At 42.9% G+C, this 23,621-nt stretch overlaps 9 protein-coding genes across 9 annotated transcripts; 5 read left to right on the plus strand and 4 right to left on the minus strand.

Annotated features, from left to right (window-relative positions):
- Positions 1-1,229: 1,229 nt before the first annotated feature.
- On the plus strand, positions 1,230-2,341 carry SS1G_07325 (hypothetical protein; the record flags this gene model as incomplete). Its single annotated transcript, XM_001591829.1, has 2 exons — positions 1,230-1,898; positions 1,970-2,341. 2 exons carry the CDS (start codon positions 1,230-1,232, stop codon positions 2,339-2,341), a joined length of 1,041 nt encoding a protein of 346 aa, XP_001591879.1.
- A 272-nt stretch (positions 2,342-2,613) lies between these two features.
- On the minus strand, positions 2,614-2,979 carry SS1G_07326 (predicted protein; the record flags this gene model as incomplete). Its single annotated transcript, XM_001591830.1, has 3 exons — positions 2,614-2,728; positions 2,807-2,845; positions 2,960-2,979. 3 exons carry the CDS (start codon positions 2,977-2,979, stop codon positions 2,614-2,616), a joined length of 174 nt encoding a protein of 57 aa, XP_001591880.1.
- A 270-nt stretch (positions 2,980-3,249) lies between these two features.
- On the plus strand, positions 3,250-3,978 carry SS1G_07327 (hypothetical protein; the record flags this gene model as incomplete). Its single annotated transcript, XM_001591831.1, has 1 exon — positions 3,250-3,978. One exon carries the CDS (start codon positions 3,250-3,252, stop codon positions 3,976-3,978), a length of 729 nt encoding a protein of 242 aa, XP_001591881.1.
- A 1,194-nt stretch (positions 3,979-5,172) lies between these two features.
- Positions 5,173-6,155, minus strand: SS1G_07328 (hypothetical protein; the record flags this gene model as incomplete). Its single annotated transcript, XM_001591832.1, has 2 exons — positions 5,173-5,389; positions 5,524-6,155. The coding sequence occupies 2 exons, from the start codon at positions 6,153-6,155 to the stop codon at positions 5,173-5,175; spliced, it is 849 nt and encodes a 282-aa protein (XP_001591882.1).
- Positions 6,156-9,920: 3,765 nt separating this feature from the next.
- SS1G_07329 (hypothetical protein) lies at positions 9,921-10,890 on the minus strand (the record flags this gene model as incomplete). The annotated part of the gene is made up of 2 exons (XM_001591833.1): positions 9,921-10,501; positions 10,554-10,890. The coding sequence occupies 2 exons, from the start codon at positions 10,888-10,890 to the stop codon at positions 9,921-9,923; spliced, it is 918 nt and encodes a 305-aa protein (XP_001591883.1).
- Positions 10,891-11,725: 835 nt separating this feature from the next.
- On the plus strand, positions 11,726-15,051 carry SS1G_07330 (hypothetical protein; the record flags this gene model as incomplete). The annotated part of the gene is made up of 4 exons (XM_001591834.1): positions 11,726-12,208; positions 12,260-12,347; positions 12,395-13,633; positions 13,679-15,051. 4 exons carry the CDS (start codon positions 11,726-11,728, stop codon positions 15,049-15,051), a joined length of 3,183 nt encoding a protein of 1,060 aa, XP_001591884.1.
- A 924-nt stretch (positions 15,052-15,975) lies between these two features.
- Positions 15,976-19,418, minus strand: SS1G_07331 (hypothetical protein; the record flags this gene model as incomplete). The annotated part of the gene is made up of 3 exons (XM_001591835.1): positions 15,976-17,515; positions 17,574-18,549; positions 18,605-19,418. The coding sequence occupies 3 exons, from the start codon at positions 19,416-19,418 to the stop codon at positions 15,976-15,978; spliced, it is 3,330 nt and encodes a 1,109-aa protein (XP_001591885.1).
- Positions 19,419-21,436: 2,018 nt separating this feature from the next.
- Positions 21,437-21,580, plus strand: SS1G_07332 (predicted protein; the record flags this gene model as incomplete). Its single annotated transcript, XM_001591836.1, has 1 exon — positions 21,437-21,580. The coding sequence occupies one exon, from the start codon at positions 21,437-21,439 to the stop codon at positions 21,578-21,580; it is 144 nt and encodes a 47-aa protein (XP_001591886.1).
- Positions 21,581-23,090: 1,510 nt separating this feature from the next.
- SS1G_07333 (predicted protein) lies at positions 23,091-23,400 on the plus strand (the record flags this gene model as incomplete). Its single annotated transcript, XM_001591837.1, has 2 exons — positions 23,091-23,271; positions 23,321-23,400. The coding sequence occupies 2 exons, from the start codon at positions 23,091-23,093 to the stop codon at positions 23,398-23,400; spliced, it is 261 nt and encodes an 86-aa protein (XP_001591887.1).
- Between the last annotated feature and the right edge of the window lie 221 nt (positions 23,401-23,621).

Genomic DNA, 23,621 nt, shown 5'->3' on the forward strand with positions numbered 1-23,621 from the left:
CATATGTCCCACCATTCCCCTCGATTTAAATCAGTGGGACGAGTGGGACCACGTGACCCCTTGTTTAGTCATGTGATGCGGGTTTTAGTCATAACTGAATACAGTCGTAACACCAGCTAACATGAGCTAGCACCGGTATGAATGCTAGCATAGCTAACATTCAGGAAACATATAGTATATAATCAAAATAGTTTCATAGTATAGGAGCTTTGTGCTCAATTTAGTTATCAATTAGTTTACCCACATTCTACTTGATCTAGTAACGAATTCACTTCCAAATGAATACCAATGATAAAGCCTTAACCCACAACTACCAACCAGACGAAACCTTAGGCAGCCGCTGCCTTCAGTACAGTATCGTTACAGGGTGGTCCAAAAAAGGGGTACTAGACTTAACGAATGGGCAAAGGGAAATAGCCAGTATAATGAGGTGGAAAGGGAATTGTTCTATTCTTGTTATTGATAAATCTATGGTTCAACCGGGCGCCCTCTCACTACTAGCTATGGAAGTAATATAAATTATATCATGAGTGAGTGACCTCTAGCTTTATGAGAGTTCTCTTCAATATTTTTGTCGCCTGGCTAACAATACGGTGTCGACTAATACGAGACGTTGACCACGCCTAGGAGTATATACCAAAGTATATGTATTTGATTTGGCCATATACGTAATGTATGGAGGCTTATTCGGCTACTCTTACAATATTTAAAGGAGAGAAGAATTTGTCCGACCGGGATTACTTCGGTATAAATTTTAGGCCGAAAATGATCGCGAGACGCCAAGGCCGTTACCCTATAAAGCAAGTCCGACATTTCGATGATGCGGGAGCATCAGAAATGGCGGCGGAATGCCAAGGCCCTTGCCAAACCAAGGAGGATCCGAGATTCCTCTGTTCCTTGACTAGTAAAATTCATTATATAAGCCACCGTGACATTTAATTCGTAGTGCCAGAGTACCCACTATTCAAGTTGAATTGCAAGATCTTACGTCCGTTCCCCTCCATATCGCGGGAGTAAAATGAACATGAGGGGTGGAGGGGCAACATGTTATAATATATATAGTGGTACTTTCCCATGAATGCAAATTTATTTTCTTGACAAAATATACATTTTTCAACATTTCACCTATTCAATATGACAGATAAAAAATTCAACGTGGGAGTAATTGGCTATGGGTATATACTCTTCCTTAAGATCTCTTCTGATGTAGACTAACAGAAGCTCATAGCATGTCAGCCAAAGTCTTTCACATTCCACTCATTCTTGTTACTCCATCCTTCAATCTCCACTCAATTGTCCAGCGAACCCCCAAGCCAAACGATGATGCCTCCAAAGATCATCCCGAAGCCAAAATCTACAATTCCGCAGATGCGATGTTTGCAGATTCGGCAATTGATATCATTGTCATAACCACAACTCCTGAGACACATTACCCCTTCACAAAAGCCGCCTTACAAGCGAATAAACATGTTTTGGTTGAGAAACCATTCGTGCCTACATCTGCAGAAGCTTCGGAGCTTATTTCTATATCCAAAGAGACTGGAAAATTCATTTGCGTATATCAGAACAGAAGATGGGATTCGGATTTTTTGACTGTTAAGGCTTTGATTGGTAGTGGCTCATTGGGAAGGGTAGTTGAATTTGAGACACATTTTGATAGATATAAGGGCGAGAAACCTGCGACCTGGAAGGGTACATTAACCATGGAGGATGCTGGCGGTGTTGTGTATGATCTTGGAACACATTTGATCGATCAAGCATTTTGCTTATTTGGCCTACCAAAGACAGTAACTGCAATTTTTGCAAATCAAAGAGCTGATGGCTCGGCAGAACCAGATAGTATGACTATTATGCTGGGTTATGGCGCGGATGGACCATTAGTAACCGCAAAGGCTGGGGTAAGCATCCATCAACAACTTTTTTTTGCTAAATCTCTTTTCGAAAATATTCTGATCTTTAACTTCTGTAGGTTATGTGTGTGGAAGAAGAGCAATTACGATACTGGGTCCGAGGATCACAAGGCAGCTTTAAGAAGTACCATCTCGATGTTCAAGAAGACCAACTGAAGGCCGGTCTTAAACCCGGTGATGCTGGCTTCGGTGTTGAACCGGAAGATAGATCCGGGAGATTGGTAGTATTCGAGAATGGCAAACCCAAGGGCAGCACAGTCAAGAACGTGGCTCCGCAGACTTATGCCACTCTCTACCAAGACTTCGCCGATGCTGTAGCTAGTGGCAGCGAAGATGCTGTTCCAGTGAAGGCAAGTGAGGCTAGAGATGTTTTGAAAATTATTGAGGCGGCTAGGGAAAGTGCTAAGAGTGGAAAGACCATTTCGCTGTAAAGCGGTCGATTCCAGCTCTTGTTTTGGATTGGCGAGGAAATATTCTACGAATCTGTCAATGGTATGTTTTGACATATTGTTTTCGTCTCTATCCGTAAATGATAGAAAGATACAAAATTATAATTCTACATTGTTGATGTGGAAGAGTTCGTGGATGTTATCTCCATTTACTCGCAGAATGAACAGGTCGTAGTGCGAGCGCAATACTGTTTCTGCATGTGAGACTTCCACTACCGGTATATGAGACATGTCATATTTTCTTCTTATGGCCGCTACCTTCGAAGCGTCGATGAGCCGCTACTGCTTTCTAGTCCGTCGCCTGCTTCTGGGTCGGTGGACTCCTCTTCCTTATTATTCGCCGGACATCCATCTTGTCTGGTATCAAAGCTGAGTTATTAACTTGGTCAGTCCGATAGCTCTCAGGCTCGGCTAAATCCCATGCTATCGAATAAAAGGAAAACTTACTCGAGCGCAAGTAGTTGAATATCACCAGTGATTTTATTTCTGTTTGTGTAAATGATACTCGATATCAGTACTTTTTCTATACCGTGTATTGCGTGGACTCGTATATAGTCTCGTTATATTGTGGTTGATAGCAGATTTGTAGTTACTTCGTACATCGTATCATTTTCACCCATTCCAATTAAGATTAGTTAGGGCGAACAATATCTTACCTCTTGGAACATGAAGAAGTGATTTTCTTTCAGGAGTGTGCGTCATTATGTTTAAATTCAAACGCTAGAAATATTAATATTAATTTCTAATACTAATAATGCTAACGTGTTTCATCACCCCGTGCACCATATCACCTCGTGCACCACTTTCACCTCAATTCACATCAATCACTTCAATACGCGATTTATCAATAAATAATTATGGTATCGACATTAAATGAACGCGATATCGTTATGGCGATGGAGGCAATGGCTAAAGATAAAAATTTAAGCCTCCGGAAAGCTGCCAAGATTTACAATATTACTCATACGACACTCATACGTAGAATGAAAGGGATCACTCCTGCCTCCGAATATCGTCAAAAACAGCATAAAATTACTAAAATTAAAGAGGAGGTTATTATTCAGCATATAATCGATATGGATGAGCGAGGATTTAGTCCTAAATTCATAAGTGTTGAAAGTATAGCGAATCATATTCTTGAATCGAGGGGTGGAAAGCGTGTTGGTAAACAATGGGCATATCGATTCGTGAATCGACACAATATTCTAAAAACGCGTTTTAATCGTGCCTACGACTTCCAAAGGGCTCTCTGCGAGGATCCTATGCTTATTAATAAGTGGTTTCAACTATTCAAAAATATAAAGGCAAAATATGGAATACAGGAGTGCAATATATGGAATTTTGATGAAACAGGCTTTATGATGGGAGTGATATCCTCTAGTATGGTTATTACTAGTGCAGATAGATGTGGCAAAAGTAAAGGAATACAGCCAGGCAATAGAGAATGGTCGACAGCGATTGTATGTGGTAATGCGACGGGGGAGAACATACCTCCATATCTCCTTGTTCAAGGACAAATGCACCTAGCCAATTGGTACAACGAGACGGATATGCCTCCCGAATGGGTGGTTAAAACTACTATAAATGGATGGACGAATAATGAGACGGGTTTAGAATAGCTAAAGCATTTTGATAAGCATACGAAACTCCGAACGAAGGGTGCATATCGAATGCTAGTCTTAGATGGACATGAAAGCTATGAATCAGGCCCTTTTCAGAACTATTGTATAGAACATAAGATTAAAGCCATCGGATTACCACCTTATTCGAGTCATCTCATCTAATCTCTTGATATTAGTTGTTTTAATGTGCTAAAACGTGTATATAGCAAGCAAATTGAGGGGTATATACGGATGCATATCAATTATATCTCTAAAGTCGAATTCTTTATAGCATTCAATGCTGCATACAAACAAGCAATTACAATGGAGAATATGAAAGCAGGCTTTAGAGAAGCAGGATTAGTCCCTTTTAATCCCGATGTTGTACTCTCTAGAATGGATATTCGAATCCGTACACCTACTCCTCCTTCGCTTCCTCCGAGTCATATGCCCGATTGGGTTTTACAAACACCTCACAATGCCACCGAAGCTCTTTCACAAGTATTTTTAGTACGATCTATTATTGCTCGGCATCATTCTAGCTCTCCTACACCTATATTTAAGGCTACAGATCCTTTAATTAAGGGTGTAGAATACCTAGCTAGTATTGTCACGATTTTAGCTTTTGAGAATCACGATCTTCGATTGGCAAATACGGGATTAAGTAAACGTCGACGCGCTAAAAAGACTCAATTACGTTTAGGAGGAGCTCTCACTATTCAAGAGGCTAATGATATTATATCACAAAAAGAGGTGGATGTTCAGATTAAACGCGATAGGCAACAAAATGGGCGGAATTCTAATAGAGAGGCATCGACTAATCGATGCTGTAGTAAATGTGGAATAACAGGTCATAATGCAAGAACATGTTCTAATGATAATATAGATCCTAAATTATTAGATAGTGCTTAGTTTAAATCAATTGATCAAGTAATTGTTGAATTATATATGATTATAAATAGGAATTGAGGTGAAAGTGGTGCACGAGGTGATATGGTGCACGGGGTGATGAAACACGTTATACTAAATCCTTTCTTTTCATAGCTCTGAAAGGCTTTCTTTTATATCACTGCAATCACGCGCGGAAAATCGAAATCTCATGTGATAAGTCCATGTAAAGCACGAAAAAAAATGTTACCATTCTTGCTTCGTGATTATGGACAAAATATATTTGAATTTCTATTACCATTTAGGGGCTTTTGACAGACAGATTTATCGTCTTTTTAAAATGGCAATTACCAACCACCGCTTTCTGGCGATCGCATCTCGATCTTCTGCTCCTCTGTCTGTAACCCACTCTCGCTCAACACCGTTGGCATCTCTTTCATAGATGGATTCTATCTCCAACCCAGCTGCTGCTAGCTTTTCCTCTTCGAAGAACCCACGCATTAATTCCCGGCCAGTGTGAAAACCTGCACAAATCCAAGCCCTATATATTCATTGAATCAGTACTTCTGCCAAAGGGGGAGTTCCATCCACTCATCTGTGCCTAACTCAATAATCTCCACCAGGTAGGGGCCAGAGAAACCAAAAAAAGAACAAAACAACTCCTTCACCACTCACCGTCCATCCTCCTTCAAAAACCACCTAATTGACTTCAAAAGATTCTCATGCTGCCATGGCATCCACAAACAATCCGACGCAATCACCCTAGTAAACCTCTCTTTATTATCTATCGAGAATTGGTCGTCCAAAACTCCCCATTCGTGACCTTGTACCGTCACATCGCCGAATCCGTTGGCTTCAATATTCTTCGCTACATTCTTCCGTAAATTCGCAAGCACATTTTCGTCAGGATAATCACTAAGAACCACCTCCTTTGCACCCATCAACGCAGTCACTATCCCCGCTAACCCAGTCCCGCTTCCCACTTCTAAAACACTCTCCCCAGTAACCTCCCATCGTTCCCTACCACCTCTCTTCCCATCCCCGTCTTCGAAAAGCTCCGCTAATTGTAATCCGGCATTCCATAAATAATGCGCGAATAATAGACGACCTTTTTCGCCCGCTGGCGCAGATAGTTCTAATATTATCTCGCCTAATGTTGGGGATGTATATACAATATGTTGATCCCTATCGCCGTGTTGGTTTTGGATATCGTCGGGAAAGAGCACGGAGAGGGAGGTTTGGAGGTAGTCTTCGGGTTCTGTGAATTCGGGCTCGACGCGAATTTTGTCGGTTAGGACGCGAGACATTTTTGGGGAAACGGGATGGAATTTTGGATGTTTGATGGGGTTTGATGATTTCGTTGTAGGGATATGGATTTTTTTCTTGGGTGGGACGAAGCGATTGTGAAATGTGAGTACTGGCCTTGGCTAGGAAGGTGGGGAAAGTGTGGAGCACTGAATGATTCTATATTGTCGGTGTGAAGCGGGTTATCTTATTATTGGAGCTACAATTCCTGATTATAGACCCATAATCATCATTGTACTTGCCATATCAGGCCTAACACGGTCCCGCTCCCCCTAGTAATATCGGCACCAAAACCAGCAAGTATGAAGCTATTCCCAACCCTTTTCTAACCTGTAAACCTTACAGCCATCTCAACCCCAAACATTGAAGCCAATAACCCCTCAAATCATATAAAACCAATGTATTATAGCCTCACCAGGCGTTCGATTCGCCGGAAAACCCATCGACTTATCGAAAACCATGATATTACGAAAACATACGTACCGGAGCTAGTCATCGGCCACAAAAAAACCAGTGTATTATATCCGCATCCGGGAATTAATATATTATAGCCTCACCAGGTCTTCAATTCCATCGGAAAACTTGTTGATCTTCTTGAAAACCAATATATTATAGCTTCACCAAACCTTCGATTTGTTCGGAAATCTATCGATTGTATCGGAAATGTGCCTTAAACAAAAACTTGAAGCATGTGTACCGGAGCGAGTCATCGGCTACAGAGCTGATTTGTAGTTGAGCATCTGTGTGGACGGCAGATCTGAGAAATAACGAGAGAGGATCGGAATGAGGAGTGAAGTTCAAGGTACATCGAGGAATATATCTTCATTTTTCGATATTGGCAGGTCGAATTGAGTCCTGTAACGTAAAATTCGAGTATCTTGAAGCCAGGAGCCTCTCTAAGAACCTGTACCTGTGTAGGTCACTATGAATGATTCTATTTTGTAGGTGTGAAGAGGGTTGTCTTATTATTGAGCTGCGATTCCTGATTATATAGACCCTCAGTCAGCATCGTACTTGCCATATTAGGCCTAACAGCGCAAGGATTAGCCCTGCGGGACGACCCTTCACACGTGATTCTAGCTCATGAAGAAGGATGAATTCTATCCGAAGTCCTTAGGCAACATACAGATATGGCAGGCATCAAATATATCCCGATTCAAAGGCAGAAAATGCATCAGTGCCCAAGCAAAATAACCATCAGATGTTGAAGTATACGCTCTTTGCAGTCACAGAGATATTCCACTATTTTGACTGTCAGTTTGTAGACAAAAGCCTCCAATACCAGAGGAACTGATCTCTCACTATCATCCGTAATCGGGCTTGTCATCGATCCCTATTAGATGAAGTCCAAGCTACCACATCTTTTCTCAGACAAATAACCTATGCCGGATATCTCATTCCCGTCTACTAAGCCACGTTATAATAAGGCAATTATTTGAGACCACAATTTTCTGTACTCAAACAGTCGTGTGAACTTCCTCGTCCGTCAGGAATTTTCATAACACAACCAATACGCCTCGTTCGACGCTTGTATACCTCAAGAACTAGGTCGTCAGGTATATTCGAGTGCCTGGTCGGTCTTTTGTTAAACTGGATTTGTTAATCTTAGCGTGAGATGGGGATCTTGTCTCTTGAAGTAATGGAAGTGAATAAGACGCGGAGGTATATGACGACTATTCCTTGAGCTTAAAAGAATCTACTGGAATATCCGGTGCGAATGCCAAGGCCGGCATTCAGCAAAATCCCCGTTTATTACGATACAAGTAGTATGCAAGAAGATATCTATTATGAAGCAATGAAGTCCTCTAGCAAACTTATCCACTACAGTGGAAACTTGCCGACCCCATCTGAAGCCTTCAAATCTGCGGCTGACCATATTTCTGAACCTGTCCACTGGTAGATAATGATGTGTGAGGTTTTGAAGCCGATTCGAGAGATTATCATTTGAAAACTGCATGCACGTCAGATAAAATGGCAAGATTGGACGTATGTCCATTGCCATTGCCATTGTCATTGTCATTAAAAATGGCATACTGCTACTAGAACATAGCGTAGTAATGAAATATTGGGGGAGATACCATCGATGTTAATCTCTCACACTTTGAAGCTCAAATTCGATTCATCGTAGGGTTCGATGAGAAAGGCAATTGAGCTGGACTTGTGTACGGTACTTCTGCGTGTATTACTCGTCTTTGTTCCTTGGTTATTTAGAGCATTTGGTAATTACCAGCTCCAAGATATATAGCCGAACTTCTTAGCGTGACTGAACATTCCTTTCTATAACCTCCATTCTGTATCATAAACTCTACATGCCCAAAAAAAGGTGACATTGATTATTGAGCGCCAATAGCCACTTCCAGTTCCATCGTGGTGGGCTCATGTCTGTGATAGCGGGTGAAACCCTAATTCAGTGGCGGAGAGAAGTGACAGAAGGCTTAGAAGACGAGTAATGTGCCGATACCACAAAAACCTACAACCCTCAAAGCACGCAGTGCATACTCACTCTCTAGATGACATAACAGTCTGTCGTTTAATCTGCTCGAACTAGTAAGAGCAAAATATACGACTTTCACAAAATGCCAAAGTTGGAAAGGACGCAACTTAGTGTCATCCGACAATTCAGTATCAGGTGCGCCCCAAAACACGGGATTCCTCTTTGCCCGTCGATCGAATCTTGATTTAAATTCCTTAAATTCCTCATTAACTATAAGTGAAAATGAATACAGATACAATGATAAAGAGAATGAAAAGCAAATAAGGAAACGGCCATCGATATTTTCACAGTAATAGTAAATTGTGAAACGAGGAACCACCCCGATATAAAACTCTTCCGGGCAAGAATATCCCACGGATGAACAAGATGTTTCCAAACAGCCGAGCTGTTACTGGTGATAAGGCCAAATGTCGAATGACCGTTTTCTAGTGCAGGGTCTTAGAATATATAGTAAGACATGACAATAATCCACAAGCCAAATATGAGCCATGGAGCGCGAATATCCATCTTTCCTCGCTTAACGAATCTCCTGCTCTGCATACATAGTGCCAAAAACAACTCATCTCGATTTATCACACAAAAATGTATATACAAACAACAGTAACATATTCAGAGGCAACTCAAGATGGGAGACACCACGGGAACGCCTGGATGGCCCTACAGCCGTAAATAACTTAGCCGTCGTTACTGCTCTTCCCATACATGCGAAACCCCAAATTTCGTTTCTTTTTTTTTGCTTCTCAAATTCATATATTTGTTATGACTTGTTGATTAGAAATATGATTAGACATACATAATAAGAATTTTGTGGTGGATGCGTTAGAAGAGTAGTGTTGGCGAGGATGATAATTCATTTAGAGGTATTCCATTCTCAATATTATATGTTCGGATTAACATTTTGGCGGAAATGTGAACTGAGACAGTTGCGACTTGTGCAAGTGATATCCATGGTTCTTTATCATGGAGGCAATGCGCTCAATACCAACTGATGAGTGAGACTAAATGTTTATGTCCATCCACAGCTAACATGATTGATTTCTTTTTTGGGGTAATTTACATCAAATACACCACGAAACCCTATGCAACTAGAGCTGCTTTTGACACTTCACTAATGCAGACTACTGCTTGATTATTGAAGCACGGAATGTTATCTCAGGGAACCAAGCATGACTCAATCGAAGGGCGAAACCATGTAGTAGTAATAATAGGCTTTCACATAAAACATGTTTGATAAAAGGGTATCGTAGTACAGCCCAACTCCATATAATTACAATTACTCCTCGAAAAAACCTCCATCACTAACGTTTCCGTCTTGCGCCTCGTCTGCTCTTGCTCCCTCGACGGCGCCAAATGCTTGGTTCTTAGAAAAGCCTGTAGACTTATTCTTTGCAATCTTTGTAGCCCTTGAATCCTTCACCCCGCGCTGGGCTCTTCTCTGGCGTCGATTCATTCCTGTAGTATCAATTGATGGAGCTTGCTCTTCCAATTTTGGTTTTGGTACTGGCTTATGTTTTATAGACTTTCTCTCCGGAAGTTTGACGGGTTTTGTAGTTGAAATAGTGATGTCTGGTTTTCTATTCCTTAACCGATCGAGGGTTCCTTCCTCCATGCACTTTTCCACCTCTTTCCACATCGGGGGCTTCTCCTTATCCGCTTTGTCCTCTGCATCCTCTTTTGATCCTTTCGGGGGATATAAACTAATATATGTTTCGCTTAGAGGGTGGTATTGAGTGTAATTGAGATCCACCTCAAGAATGTGCATCTCTTCCTTCAATTGCTCAACTTCCTCGGTAGATTGGGTTTCCAGAAGACGTTTTCGAAGCTTCTTTAGTTGTCTAGTAGCCTTTTGACGCTCTGAAATACCAAATTAGTATGAAAAGTAAGTCCAATGTTGGGAATATCATACCAAAGAATCGAACCATGTGATATTTCTTGATCATTTTCTGTCTAATCTTCTCGGCTTCCGCAGAAGCCAATTCCTGCTGATATGCAGCAAGAGCCCGTTCATTCTCTACGCGCACATCTGCAGGAAGATCTTGTGCCCTTTCAAGCTTCCTTGTTGTATCTCTTATCTTCTTCTTTATGGTATTAACGCTTGAAGCATGGGCTTGTTTCTTGTTGAATGCGGGTTCCGACTTGCGCTTCTTTGCAGGTTTTGGCTCATCACCATAGACTTGAACTTGTCTAGATGGGTGTACCACTTCCGGGGCATCTGAATCTGAAAGTTTCCGTTTAGGTGCCATGATGTTGTTGAATTGGATCAAAAATTCTTCCAATGTTGAATTTGCTGTAGTTGCTCAGCCTTGTCAAATTTGTTAAGCTTACAGAATATTATTTTTCCTCCACACCCACCAATCCGGAATAACTTCGGGATGACAAAGCAGGACCATCTTCAAAGAATTGCTAGAAGTGATAAATAAGTATTTCGATTTCCTCTCTTAAGCATCTCTGCTTTATTATTTCTCTCGCATGAAAAAACTGAAGACCTGAATCCAGTTCTCATTTCAATCTCATCCCTTTAGTTTTCATTGAGGGGGAATTACAGAATCAATCTTCAAGGAACACATGGATATTGGAAGCTATTCGAACTAACAGTTGATTTATAGATCTGGAGACGAAGAGCTACCTGCTATTCTAAACTTGTTTGAACCGCGAACCTACAAACAAGTCATTGAAAGCTATCGCTGCCTACTCAGGTGAAAATTAACGAATTTTAAGTCAGAAATCCTGGAATCCGAAATCACTCCCCTGGAAACACGGATATTGAAGATCAACAGGGCTACGAATTCAAACCTGTCTAGAGCTAGACTCAATTATGAATTGTGAATGAAATTATTTTCGATTTTATCCTTTCAGATTTTGGCCAAAGCGTTCAAGCTTTGCGACCTCCTTATCTAGACTGTGAGTTTTGCTAAGTTGCCCCTTGACTGGAGGTAGATCAGCTGACAGCTACTTTCCAAGTCGGAATAGGGACGGACTTGTTCCCTTAGCGATTCAACTAGCTGGTTAGAAGCCTAAAATCAATAGGTTCAAGAGGCTAGATTAAGTTAGGAGTACGGGACTGGAACTCCAGCAAACATGGACAAGACGGAGGGAATCATTAGATGGTCACCAAACTCAGCTCGTGCGCAGTTTGTTGCGTTCAATCTGAATTATCGAATCCTTCAAGTCTATGAGGCCAAGGGCCTTGCACGGCCAGGAAACTTCGAGTATGAACCCCTTTCTCGTTACATTGATATCCCCTCTTTGAATACATTCGACTGGTCGCCAGTTGTCGAAGGATTAGTTGCTGTCGGTACTTCTAGTGGCGAGCTTCAATTACTACGAGTTGACGACAATTCTAATGCTGTTTTGTCTCTTTCCATCAAGCAGCCAAGAGCATGTCAAGCTGTCGCTTTTAACACTACTGGATTGCTAGCAATTGGTCTCGAAAGAGTTCGCAATGATGGCTCTCTGCAAATTTGGGATATTAATCAACGCCTAGCTGATTGGGATACTTCTCAGCCAGGATGGAAAGTCCCAAATAATGCGGTCGAGCCGAGAAAGTTAGAGTCGGCCACCGTGAGTGGACGTAAAAAAAGCACCCTTGACGGCGCTACTGACAACAAACAGGTAACTAGCATTAAGTTCTTTGAGGACCAACCGCAAACCCTTGCTATTGGTATCAAGAACTCTTCTGTCCGGATCCACGACCTCAGAGGTTCGTTAAGTTGCATCTTTTCTGTAACATATACTAAAATAGAATAGACCCGAGTGGTGGAGTAATCACATTTCAAACTAAATGCAACAACAACCTCACCATCGACTACTCAGATCCCAACTACTTTGCTTCTTCTTCTTTAGATCAACCTGGACTCATGGTCTGGGATCGACGTGTCAGCACTCGAGCTACTGCCTCTCCGATGTATTTGGACGCTTTTGATAACGATGGATATGTTTGGGGGGCCGCTTTGCAACTAAAGAAGGTCATTTCCACCGACAAACAAGGCTCATATATAAAATCATTGCGCTATTGTCGAGAGCAGCGTGGAACTTTGGGTGTTCTGTCAAATACCGGCCAGCTTCAGATTCTGAAGACTAACAAGGAGTATTACGATCCTGGTTCTGAAGATGATGTTAAAGGGAGTCCAGAGCTACTTCAAGTCAGGAGATCGTTTGATCTCGAATATCCATATTTCGACACAGATCGTGGTCGCAAGCAGGAAGATAGGATAGTCTCTTTCGATTGGTTAACACTCGGTACTACAGATCTACAGCCACGTGTTGTTGCATTGAGGGCTTCTGGATCATTAGAAATCATGCAAACACCGCCTACTAGCACCGATCAAATGATGGACTTCATGCCATGGCAACAACCACATAATCACGACAAAGTGCCATATCATACTTTGATGGACTTTGCAGATGCCACCGAGCGTAGAGCGAATCTTGGCCCTCTTTATGCAAAAGAACTGAAGTTTAATACACCCATATTTGGATCGGATGGATACAATACCCTGCATGTGCAAGAGTCGCTAGCGGCTGCTCTTGACAAAGCTCTTGAACGTCCCGAAGCTCCAGCGTCAGATGTCAAGAAAGAAACTCCTGGAAGCCAGATTAGCAGAGCATCTTTCACGAAGTCGACTTTTGCGGAAGCTATTGATCGACAGTTCGAGTTTGTCGACGACCCGGTTCTAGAGACATTCGCCAAGGGAGGAGTTGTCGGCGCTGAGAGCGTTCATGGTTCTTTAAGCGAGAAATTATCTGCTATAAATCTGTTGAACAAATTTAATTCCCAAGATTCATCGGCAACTAAGATTTACTCAAGCAGGGATATGCACGAGATCTTATTGAGATCTCGCATACCAGCTTCTAAGGCCGACGCTATGCTAATCGATAATCTATTCATAGAACGTGCTCTTAATGGGTACTTGTTTGATTGTAACAAAAACAAGTCACTAGTCAAAGAAGATCCATGGCTTAGAGATGTATGGTATTGGACTTCAAGTATGTTACTTTTCTGGTGTTATTGATATTAGCTAATGTAATTAGTGGCCGAGAAAGCAGCCAAGGATGATGGAATGTTGTATTCGACCCTTGACCTTAGCTATTTGGGAGTCTATACCTTATGGAACAACAAATTAGGTGGCAAGGCCGAATCAAGACTTGTCGAAAGTACTGTTGTTCCTGATCCTACTCAGTGGGAAAGACTTATTGCTGTTATCAACAAACGTATTGGCTATGAAGAGTATACTGGTGTACCAACCATGAAGCCACAGCATCGACAGTTATGCCTTGCTCAATGCGGCTTTGCAAAACCTGTAGCAGAGCTTAGAGAAATTCTTACTCGTTTAGAAGGGAGAGGAGAGTATACCAAAGCGGCTGCACGGGCGCTTTTTGAAGGAGAACCTGAACTTGCAGTTGATATCCTCAGGCGTGGAGACAAAGAGCTAGTATTTGTTGCTGTAGCACTCGACGTTACCACCAAGAGTCCTCCTAACGTTGATCTGTCCAATTGGAGCAAGACGCTTGAAGATCAAGCTCACATGTCTGGAGATCCATATCTCCGAGCTATCTTTGGCTATGTCACAACACGAGACTGGGAGGTCATCGCAAATGAGACAGCTTTACCATTGAGATACCGCGCTGGAGTCGCTTTAAGATACCTTAGTGATCTTCAACTCACAGAGTGGCTTGACAAGGAAATGGAAGAAGCTATCGAACATGGAGATATCGAAGGCATTGTACTTGCCGGAATCACAGACAACATGGTCGATATTTTGGCGAAATATGTTGCAAAGTTTTTCGATTATCAAACCGCCATCCTAATCATGTCTTTTTGCTACCCACGATACATTTCTGATATTCGCTGCGATGCCTGGCGCCAAAGCTACCAAGCTTATCTAAATCGCCATCAGCAATTCATCCTACGAGTCCAATTCGACCAAGGCTCAGCCAAGAAATCTCGTCAACGAGACGGCATTCCAGTTATCAAACCTCCCATTCGCCAAGTCACCGTCCGCTGTCTTTACTGCGATAACCGTTCTTCAAATGATCGTCATAATGCTTCAGGCGCTGCTCCCGCTCCCCCTAATTCATCCGCCGGTCCCTCTTCTTCTGCTGATGAACGCAATCCTTTAATCTCCAGTGGAATCAATGCAGGCCTTAGCTGTCCTCGCTGTGGTTCGCACTTACCTCGCTGTGGAATATGCTTAGAAATTTGTGGTTCTCCGAGGTCGGATAGGCCTGAGCTGTCGACCGATCCGATGATTAAGAGAATGGGCAATCAGTTGACTTTCTGTATGAAATGTAAACATGCTGCTCATATGGATCATGCGATAAAGTGGTTTGATAGACATGTGGAGTGTCCAATTGCTGAGTGCAAGTGCCAGTGTAACTTTAGGGCCAATGCAGATATTGCTTGAGTTTAGATGGAATGGTAGGATAGGTTGTCGGATCGAGTTTCAATGGCGTTATGAGTGCACGGATGCACATGGCTGGATATACCCCTTTCCAGTATGATACTGGAAGCGTAGTTATGTTATAGTGCAGAATATAAACGCATTTAACTGCTGTGGATGATACACCCGCTCATATTGAAGTTTGCGGATCATGATTTGAGATGATTCTGTACAATACAATTCAACAGAAAGTGAGATAACATTGCAATGACCTAGCTCTATCCATAAATGCAGATGACAATCCTTCCAGAGAGGTTTCGTGTCATAATAGTATAGTTAGCCATTACCCCCACCCCAAGAGCCTGTTCTTTTCCAAGCTTATAGATGTTTCTAATTTGCCGGCCTGAAAACGAAGTCTTGGGCAGATATAAAGATCATAAATAAAAGATTGTTTAATTAATGACTTAGAAAAAGAATAATACTTCTTTATTTAAGTTTTGATTTTTTTTATAATTTGAATATTTAAAACTTTAATATAATAAATTGAAAGAGATTAAACGTGGACTAGTAATATTGTTGAAATTATCTAGAGATATTTTCTTAAAAAACAATAATTATTAATATTATACACGCTATCTAAACTTTTCTATACGCTGATTCCATACAAAAATCTATTTTTTGGAGTTTTTACACAAGGCCGGTTGCCGCCCTCGGTACCTGTCTTTCTATCAATAATGCTGCTGTGGTTGTAACGCCGGATCTCCTAACCCTCAATGTAACCCAAACGTCTTCCATTTTGGACTCCCTTCCTGAATTACAATTAAAACTTTCGATAATGGTAATACTGATACAACCTTCTCTGGCTTAAAAAATACCCTCAATTAAAGTAGTCTTGGAGATCACCGCTCCTCAATCTAGCGTCTCATCTACGAGACCCAAAATACCTGCTTAACTAGGGTAGCTGACCTCTATCGTGGCAGTCACGTTCGAATCCACCGGCACCCACACCACAGTTGCGCCAATGGCATTGGCCAATTCGTGGCGAGCTTTTTGCGTACCTTCGATCTTCACCGTGACAGTGTTTAGGTCCATTTCCGCCGCTGGCCATCTCGATTCGTGCCAGAATACAATCCGATACTCCGTCCCAATGTCCCTCTTGACCTGCTCGTCCGTGTATCTGCACCAGGGCGTGCTGACTGTGAGTTTTTGTGTATCTCGAAGCTGATCATCGGCGAACTGCCTTGTAGTTGTCTGCTCAAATTTGACATGGCGAAAGATACTCTTGGCTTTACGATCACCATATGCATTGAATGACTGTATTTCATCATTTCCCTGCGGTGTGGTGCGTAGCGACGAAAGATATATGTTATCGGGCGCACTCTCCCTCGACACACCGTCGTCGAGGTACATATCGTACGTGTTGTTCTTTCCAGGATATACGTTGATTGTGATTGGATTCTGGCGTGCGTCCTTGTCGTCCCGGGTGCGGTCAGGGACGCTATCGCGGACTTCAATCTGAGGAATTATGGCGCCCTCACGGATGTACATTGGAGTCACGTATGGGAGCTGCTCTTCGCTCGGAGAAATGTGGCAGTCAAAGCAGACGTACGTGCCACCACTGACTTTCGGCTTAAGGGATTCAGCAAATATGCCACCCGAGGTTGTACCGGGCCGGAGATTCATAGGATACCAACCATCCGGAGCGGGCAGGTAAAGTTTGCGACTGCGGCGTTTAGATTGCTTGTAGAGGTGTGGTGCAACGAGCAGGTCGTTACGGACCAAGTACTGGCTTCGAGTGTACACTTGGTTGGCTTGATACAGCGATGAATCGAAGGGGTCGGTGATAATCATGGAGCGGGCAATGGGCAGACCAGTGATCATGTTCTCAAACATGGCATCATAGAGCAGCTGGAGCAAACTGTATCTCAACTGTACCATGTAACGGCAGATTGGCAACACGGAATGATACATGTTGTGGTCTTTTTCTGGCACGTGCTGCCATTCGGGTGTGTCCTGTAACTCTCGATATGCGTACGGCTCCTGAAACAGCTTCTTGCCTTCCTTGGCCGAGTAGTGATTTCTGAACCATGGAAGCAAGCTGTACGCACAATACCACCGGATCAACAACTCTGGATCTGCCCATTTTTCACCTTCGTTAGGCTCGAAGCCTCCAACATCCGCCCCAGCAATAGTCACACCGGCAAGGCCAAGGGCAAGCACTTGAGCTACCGATATATCCAAAAATTCCCAGGTGGAAGCATTGTCACCTGTCCAAAGTCCAGCAAAACGCTGGGCGCCGGCAAAACTACCGCGGCCAATGATGAAATTCCGCTTGCCTTCACGGCTACTTAGATTTTGCAGGCCCTGAAACGTCGCCTTGTGAAGGTTGTAGCTGTACAATGACCAAATCTCAATCGCTTTCTTCTTATCGGCAGCACGTGGATCTCCGTTCCACCCATCTGAATCAAGAAGTAATCGGAATGGCCATCTTTTACACATGTCAGTGTCAACTAATGGTGTGAGAGAAAGATGGAAAGATTTCTTACGATTTCATGTCACCAAAGCCTTCTGCCATGCAAGGAGAAGTCATATCTTGCCAAACAAATTCAAGCCCCATCTTAAATAGATATTCATATTGCTTTCCCCACCACATCCGGACGTCCTTTCGATTGAGATTTGGATAGTGACCGGGAGTGCCCCTATGGTCACCATAGTCTACTCCACCACGGAATGGTCTACCAGTATTGAAATAGTCTTTAAGCCTATAATCATCCGGGGGATCATAACGTGGGAGACTGCTCTCTAGATTTGGGTTTTTGAAGTAGCGATTTCCTTTGCCAAAGTTGAGCGAAACTTGATGCTCGGCTGTGGGAGCCGACGGGTCGATGTCGCGGCGATCAAGGACAAAGTATTTCTTTGCCAGACCTTCATCATATGTATTGTATGGTTCTCCAGGAATCTTACGAGAACTGATGATTGGTGTGATGTTTGTACTACATTTGACGCCTTGCTTTCTAAGTCGATCAAACATTTCTTCGGGATTTGGAAATTTATCCTCGGCAGTGTCAATAGTGAAGGTGCGATAATCACGCTGGATGTCAACATCAATGTGCATTCCATCCAAGGGGATATTATATGCCCTATATTTGTCTACCGCATCTTGTACTTTCTTCTTGGTATCATACCCGTAACATCCTTGGTGATAACCAAGCACGAAGCGCGGCTTTAGCTGTGGTTTCCCAATGAGTGAGGTGTATGAACGAATGATCTGTGCAACATCATCACCAGCAATGAGAATGCACCGAAAACCGTTGAATCTGGTGGCAACGCGGAACTGCGTGGATTCGACTAAGCCAAGATCCACTTTAACGTCTGAATAGTTGTCAATAAACGTTGCCAATTGCGACTGTGCCCCCGGATGCGCATTCATTTCTATCCAGTAGGGCTCAGAGTGGTAGAGCGGTTCGCTGTCTGAATAAGGTCCATCTCCATAAACATTATTATAGCGCATATTATCAAAATCTGGTCCAGACAAGGTTAGCTCGTCACGATGATGCTCTACTTAGATATTGCTCACTAAAATAATTCATGAAAACTTTGTCTTTAAACATTGTGCGTCCGCCTTGTTCACCAAATCCCGTGTACTTAGCGTTGAGCGGCTTCTCTACAGCTAAAATAGTCGCATTATTCCCTAGCCACTGCAAAGGACAGTCTTTTGTTTGCCAGATAATTGCGATCCGTGAACCTGGAGGTGCTTCAATGAATAGCTCCCTTGCTACTTCTGGATCCTTCGCTACTGCAGTAAGAAAGTTTGGAACCTGCGTGTAAGCACCTTCAGCTCTGATTGCTCGGATGGCAGTGATCTTGAACGGATCACGATGAATCCAGAGTTGAACCAGAACCTTCCGAAACGAATTGTCTTTTGACGTCGATTTCAAGACCGATTGAAGGACATAATACCTCTCATTTGGCTCCTTTAGCTCCACACACCATGAGATTCCTTCCGCATTGTCCAGAATCTCGATGGTCCTCGTGAGCGTGTCTTGAACAATGTTTCTAGTGTTGTAGTCGGAAAAAGCAGTGGGTGATTCGTTCGTACTATGAAATTGCAGGCGCCATACTTGTGGCCGCATAAACTGAACGAGTAGAAATCCCAGCTTGTCGTTGAAGCGGAAGATACGTCCATGACTAGAGACAGGATTGGGCTTTTTATCAATCATTTGGTCATCTAATTCCAAAGAAACTGATCGCGGCCGCGTGGGGTTGCCATTTTCAAAATCTTTGAAAAACCACTCAGCAGGCTGGAAGATATATGGGTCTTGCGTCTTCCAATGCTCTGCATCTGTTGATACAGGATCCGAGGTAGTTCTACAAGTATCCAGCGGATTCATCTTGGGATAGCATGAATCAGATTGAGCGCAAGAGTAGATGAAGGTTGAGCAGCCCTTGGAGGAGCAGAAAATCGTTCAAATCAACAAAATGCTGCTCGGGTACCTTGATGGGAATTGTCTAGCTTATGTATCTGACGCTTGTTGAGGCCTAGAAGCACGAGGAATCAGAAAAGAATGAGGTGATTGATCAATAGTATTCGATATTGAAATTACTATATCCAATATAACGGAACAGATAGTCCTCTCACCGCCACTAACTAGTAGCTCAGGTTCGTCCAGGCGATGACTACTGTCACTCGTTTAGTCATGGATTCTACCGGCCCTTTTAGTTCTGGGAGTTCTAGTACTCTATGTATTTAATCGCTCCTTCTAAGCTCCGCAGGTACTGTTCACCTGTAGATTCTAAGCCTTATGGGATATTAAGTGACTGATGAGAAAAGATTCTATACTAGTAAAATCCAAACTTTCTCATCATAAAACATTATCATCTTAATCAGTTAATACAATAGTTAATGAAGATTTTTGAAAATTTGAAAGACTCTAGCATCTAATATATCAAGTGAAGAATGTGTTCTCGACAGGAATTTGGGTGCAGCAGAGAATTATATTAAGTCTAATCCCGCTTTGAGATGTGCGGAGTCTGGACTCAGACCCCTGTCTAGATAGCTCACCCACCTAAGGCACTACGGATTCTCAGGGACGACCCCTGACCCAGTGAACTCTGTTTGACAGATCCAAGCTCTGCCAACGTGTTGTCCCAGAGTGGCGGCAGCCGCCAGCTCAGTGTTACGATCAAACACAGGAATGCTCCTAGCCATATCGGAAATCTCTGTGAAAACTCTTCAGTAAGGGGCTACACCGAGTGCACGGCGGACACCGTCGGGGGGACATTTCCTTATATAGGTATAAAAAGAAGAGTTTTCTGTAGATTAAATGGACAATGAAAAGTTTTGATAATTACCGTTTTTCAACGAGTTGATTCTTTGCTATCGTGACTTTTACACGCACCCTTATTGATCAAGGATATTCCAATATTGCCGTTTGAATACGTTTGGAGCTAGACTAAACTGATGCTGCCTAGCATTTAGTTAGGATTAAGTTAGCATTTAGTTTTCCGGTAAAAGGTTTACTCTTGTAAATGTGAAAAGAACTCATTTATGTTTATCATACAAGTGAAAATATATATATCCCGCTACTCGGACCTGCTATATTATATACCTAAAACCCGGCATCTGGTTAAATTTTTAGGGGCTCGTTTTCGGAAACGGACACTTAATACGTTGCGGAACTTTAAAATGTGGGGTAGAGATAAAGCCGAGTCTACGTAACACCCTGAGGGTATGGGCCTTTAACTCGTTTACATTTTTCAACCAGAACTCTGGCCGAAAACTGTCTTTCCCTCTCGTTTGTAGTGCTACATAAAATAAGTATATAGAACAAGAGATGAGCAGCACAACTTAGCTTCGCTAAGTTGGCGAACTTTGGCTCAGCGCCTGAGTATGAGACAAGGGCATAGGAATTGATTATCATCCACGATTACCTGTCCCTGTCATCTACTTGTCTTGCTCCTTGCCATTGAATCCAACCCGGCCGTCTGCAAGAAATTGTAAAAGAAAGGAGAGGCGATAAGACGCTGAGAAAGAACCTCTACGTACTTATACTGTTCCTTTTCCTGTTGACCACCATTTGGTGGGATACTCAACATGATTACTTTGCCTGGGCTGGCTTCTAACAAGAACATCCCTATAGACGCAGGATGACTTGGACGAACGATCCCGGTAAGTGCGACTGGTGAGGAATGGCTATGACCGTTCGAGCAGCGTCCCTATCTAACTAGGGAGTGATGACAGTGCTACCGCCGAGGGAGTGCTTGAGTCTCCTTGTAAACACCGCGAGAATCTTGAGGGCCTTGCTCAAGAGGTACAGCCACCTAGGCAATATCCCAAACCAAAAGTTGGAGGGTTCAATCTGCGCAGACCGTGAGAAATGAGATTTCGATCGCGAACTGGTTAATCTCCATGGTTAGCTCGAGTGTGTGGACTTGCAAGGCCGGGCTGGGACAACTGGCGACTCTGATATGGGATGGATCAATGCTTGGTTTCAATGAATCGGTCGAAGTCGGCCTCACCCTCTCCGATATGAGATTCACTGTCATTTCTTAACATCGCAGATATAATCACAGTTCTCAAGATTCCTGTTGAACCTTTTGGAGCCATGCAAAAGTTGGGAGTCGTTGCTAAAGAAGGACTGTATTCAATACGCGCCTGTAAATATCTGGTGCAGACTCTAACAAAGCCTTCCATGCTCGAAGTTCATACTCTTCTTCAAAAGTTTTTTTCCCCATAAGCTTCCGTACAATGGTTCCCTTTCTCTCCCGTAAAAAAGGCTTGTCGGCAACGATGATGTTTGATTTGAGGATAAGTACATGGCTAGGTGCCATGCGTTGGCTTCGTCAACACGCGGCCAGAGAGGCTCAATCAATGGCATTCTTTCATGCCTGAACGTGCGTTTTAGGCTCAAAAGGAAGCTCGCACGCACTCTTCCATTTCTTATACATATATTCCGTAGTGCATTTGATATTTGTGTAGGGGGTAATAGTAGCGATTTTCGCACCCACATTCCCCCTTTCCCTTTACCATAGAAAAAGCACCGACACGGTGTGAACAGCAATTGCTTACGGTAAGCGAAGCTAAACATCATGGCGTCGACGATATAAGACGTCGACCACTTGATGATCAGTTTGGCTAGGTGCTCATACTGCGCAACAAAGCCATGGCTTTAAAATCCCTCGGTTGGCGGTTATTCTTCCGAATGCGCGAGCATGCCCGGATCATGCTCCCGGACAAATCAGGTAAGTAACTGCTATTCACGATACAAGCGGCGCCGTGATCTCTGGTATCTATGTAACGTCTCGCCTGCTACGTTGATATTGTCAATGCAGAAACTTCTACCACTATCAATTCCAATTCAATAAGGCACAGCAAAAGTTATTGCTGCAGTTAGTTTTTGGTGAATATATCATCCGATTCGGAAATAGCCAAGTTGAAATCTCAATCTCAATGGATCGAGCTCGCGGTCGACTTGTCTGTCACAATGTATTCAATCATGGCGCTGAGCTTCAAACCTAATTAATCACTCGATTAAAAGCTGAAATTTGGGTATGATGGCTAATGCCACCAAGGTAAGACGGCGCAATTATTCTTCCCTTGTTGGGACGATTTATAATATCCTCCTCTCAATGCGGTGTTTATTTCATGCAGCCATGTTTTGATGTGCTAATTTGATCCCTGCATATCATTGATACTCGGGATGTGATGAAGCACATAGGCGGCGGGAGTACAGATTGAAGAATGTCTACCATTTGAAAAGGCCTGCGCAAATCTCATCAACATATAACAGGAAGATCAAACCACGTCATTAGCTTTTAGAATGTGACTGGGGTGGGTTCAGCTTCCGCCTTGTGGAAAGGTCAGTATTGCTACCTCGCTTGTTCTTTCCAACGGTTTGCAAACTCGAATACTAAATACTCCCACATTAACCACGGGTTATTTTTTCAACTCGGTCTTTAAAATGTAACAACATCACTATCATTGGTTATATCCTCCACAATCCCATCTGAGTTTATTAATGATTCTTCTCGCACATCGTTCTCATCGCTTTATCTCTATTACGATGGATCCAAACACCAGGCGAGCATTGAAGCCTTCAGTAGGCATACCGCCTAATCTCGTTGATCCATATATCGGCCAGCCAAACCTGATGGTTACCAGCGTCGTTTGTTTGACACTTATAACAGTATGCATCTCTATTCGGAGTCTCACCAAGGCATACCTTTTCATGTGCCTTGAGGATTGTGAGTATCGAGTCAAACTCAATGCTTTAACACTATCTAACAACAGTAGACTTCATGATATTTGCCGGGGTATGCATAATCCCAGAATTCCTTAACTTTCTCTCCTATATTGCCGGGGATATTGATTAATTGCGAATTCAGTTTGGTTTCGCTTCTTTCTGTGGAGTGATGCTTGCCGTGCGAGAGGCGGTTCAAAGAAGCCATCATTGGATATCTCCGTAACGGGGTTGATTAATGTTATACTTGCAGGCCTTTACCTTATTCCTTATAATTAGTCCTTACGGATTAATGACTACAGCTGTCTAACATTCTCGAGACAATCTATGCCCTAGCAATGTTTGCTGCAAAGG

Source organism: Sclerotinia sclerotiorum, genomic scaffold (assembly GCF_000146945.2).
Source record: "Sclerotinia sclerotiorum 1980 UF-70 scaffold_9 genomic scaffold, whole genome shotgun sequence".
Classification (NCBI taxonomy): Eukaryota; Fungi; Ascomycota; class Leotiomycetes; order Helotiales; family Sclerotiniaceae; genus Sclerotinia; species Sclerotinia sclerotiorum.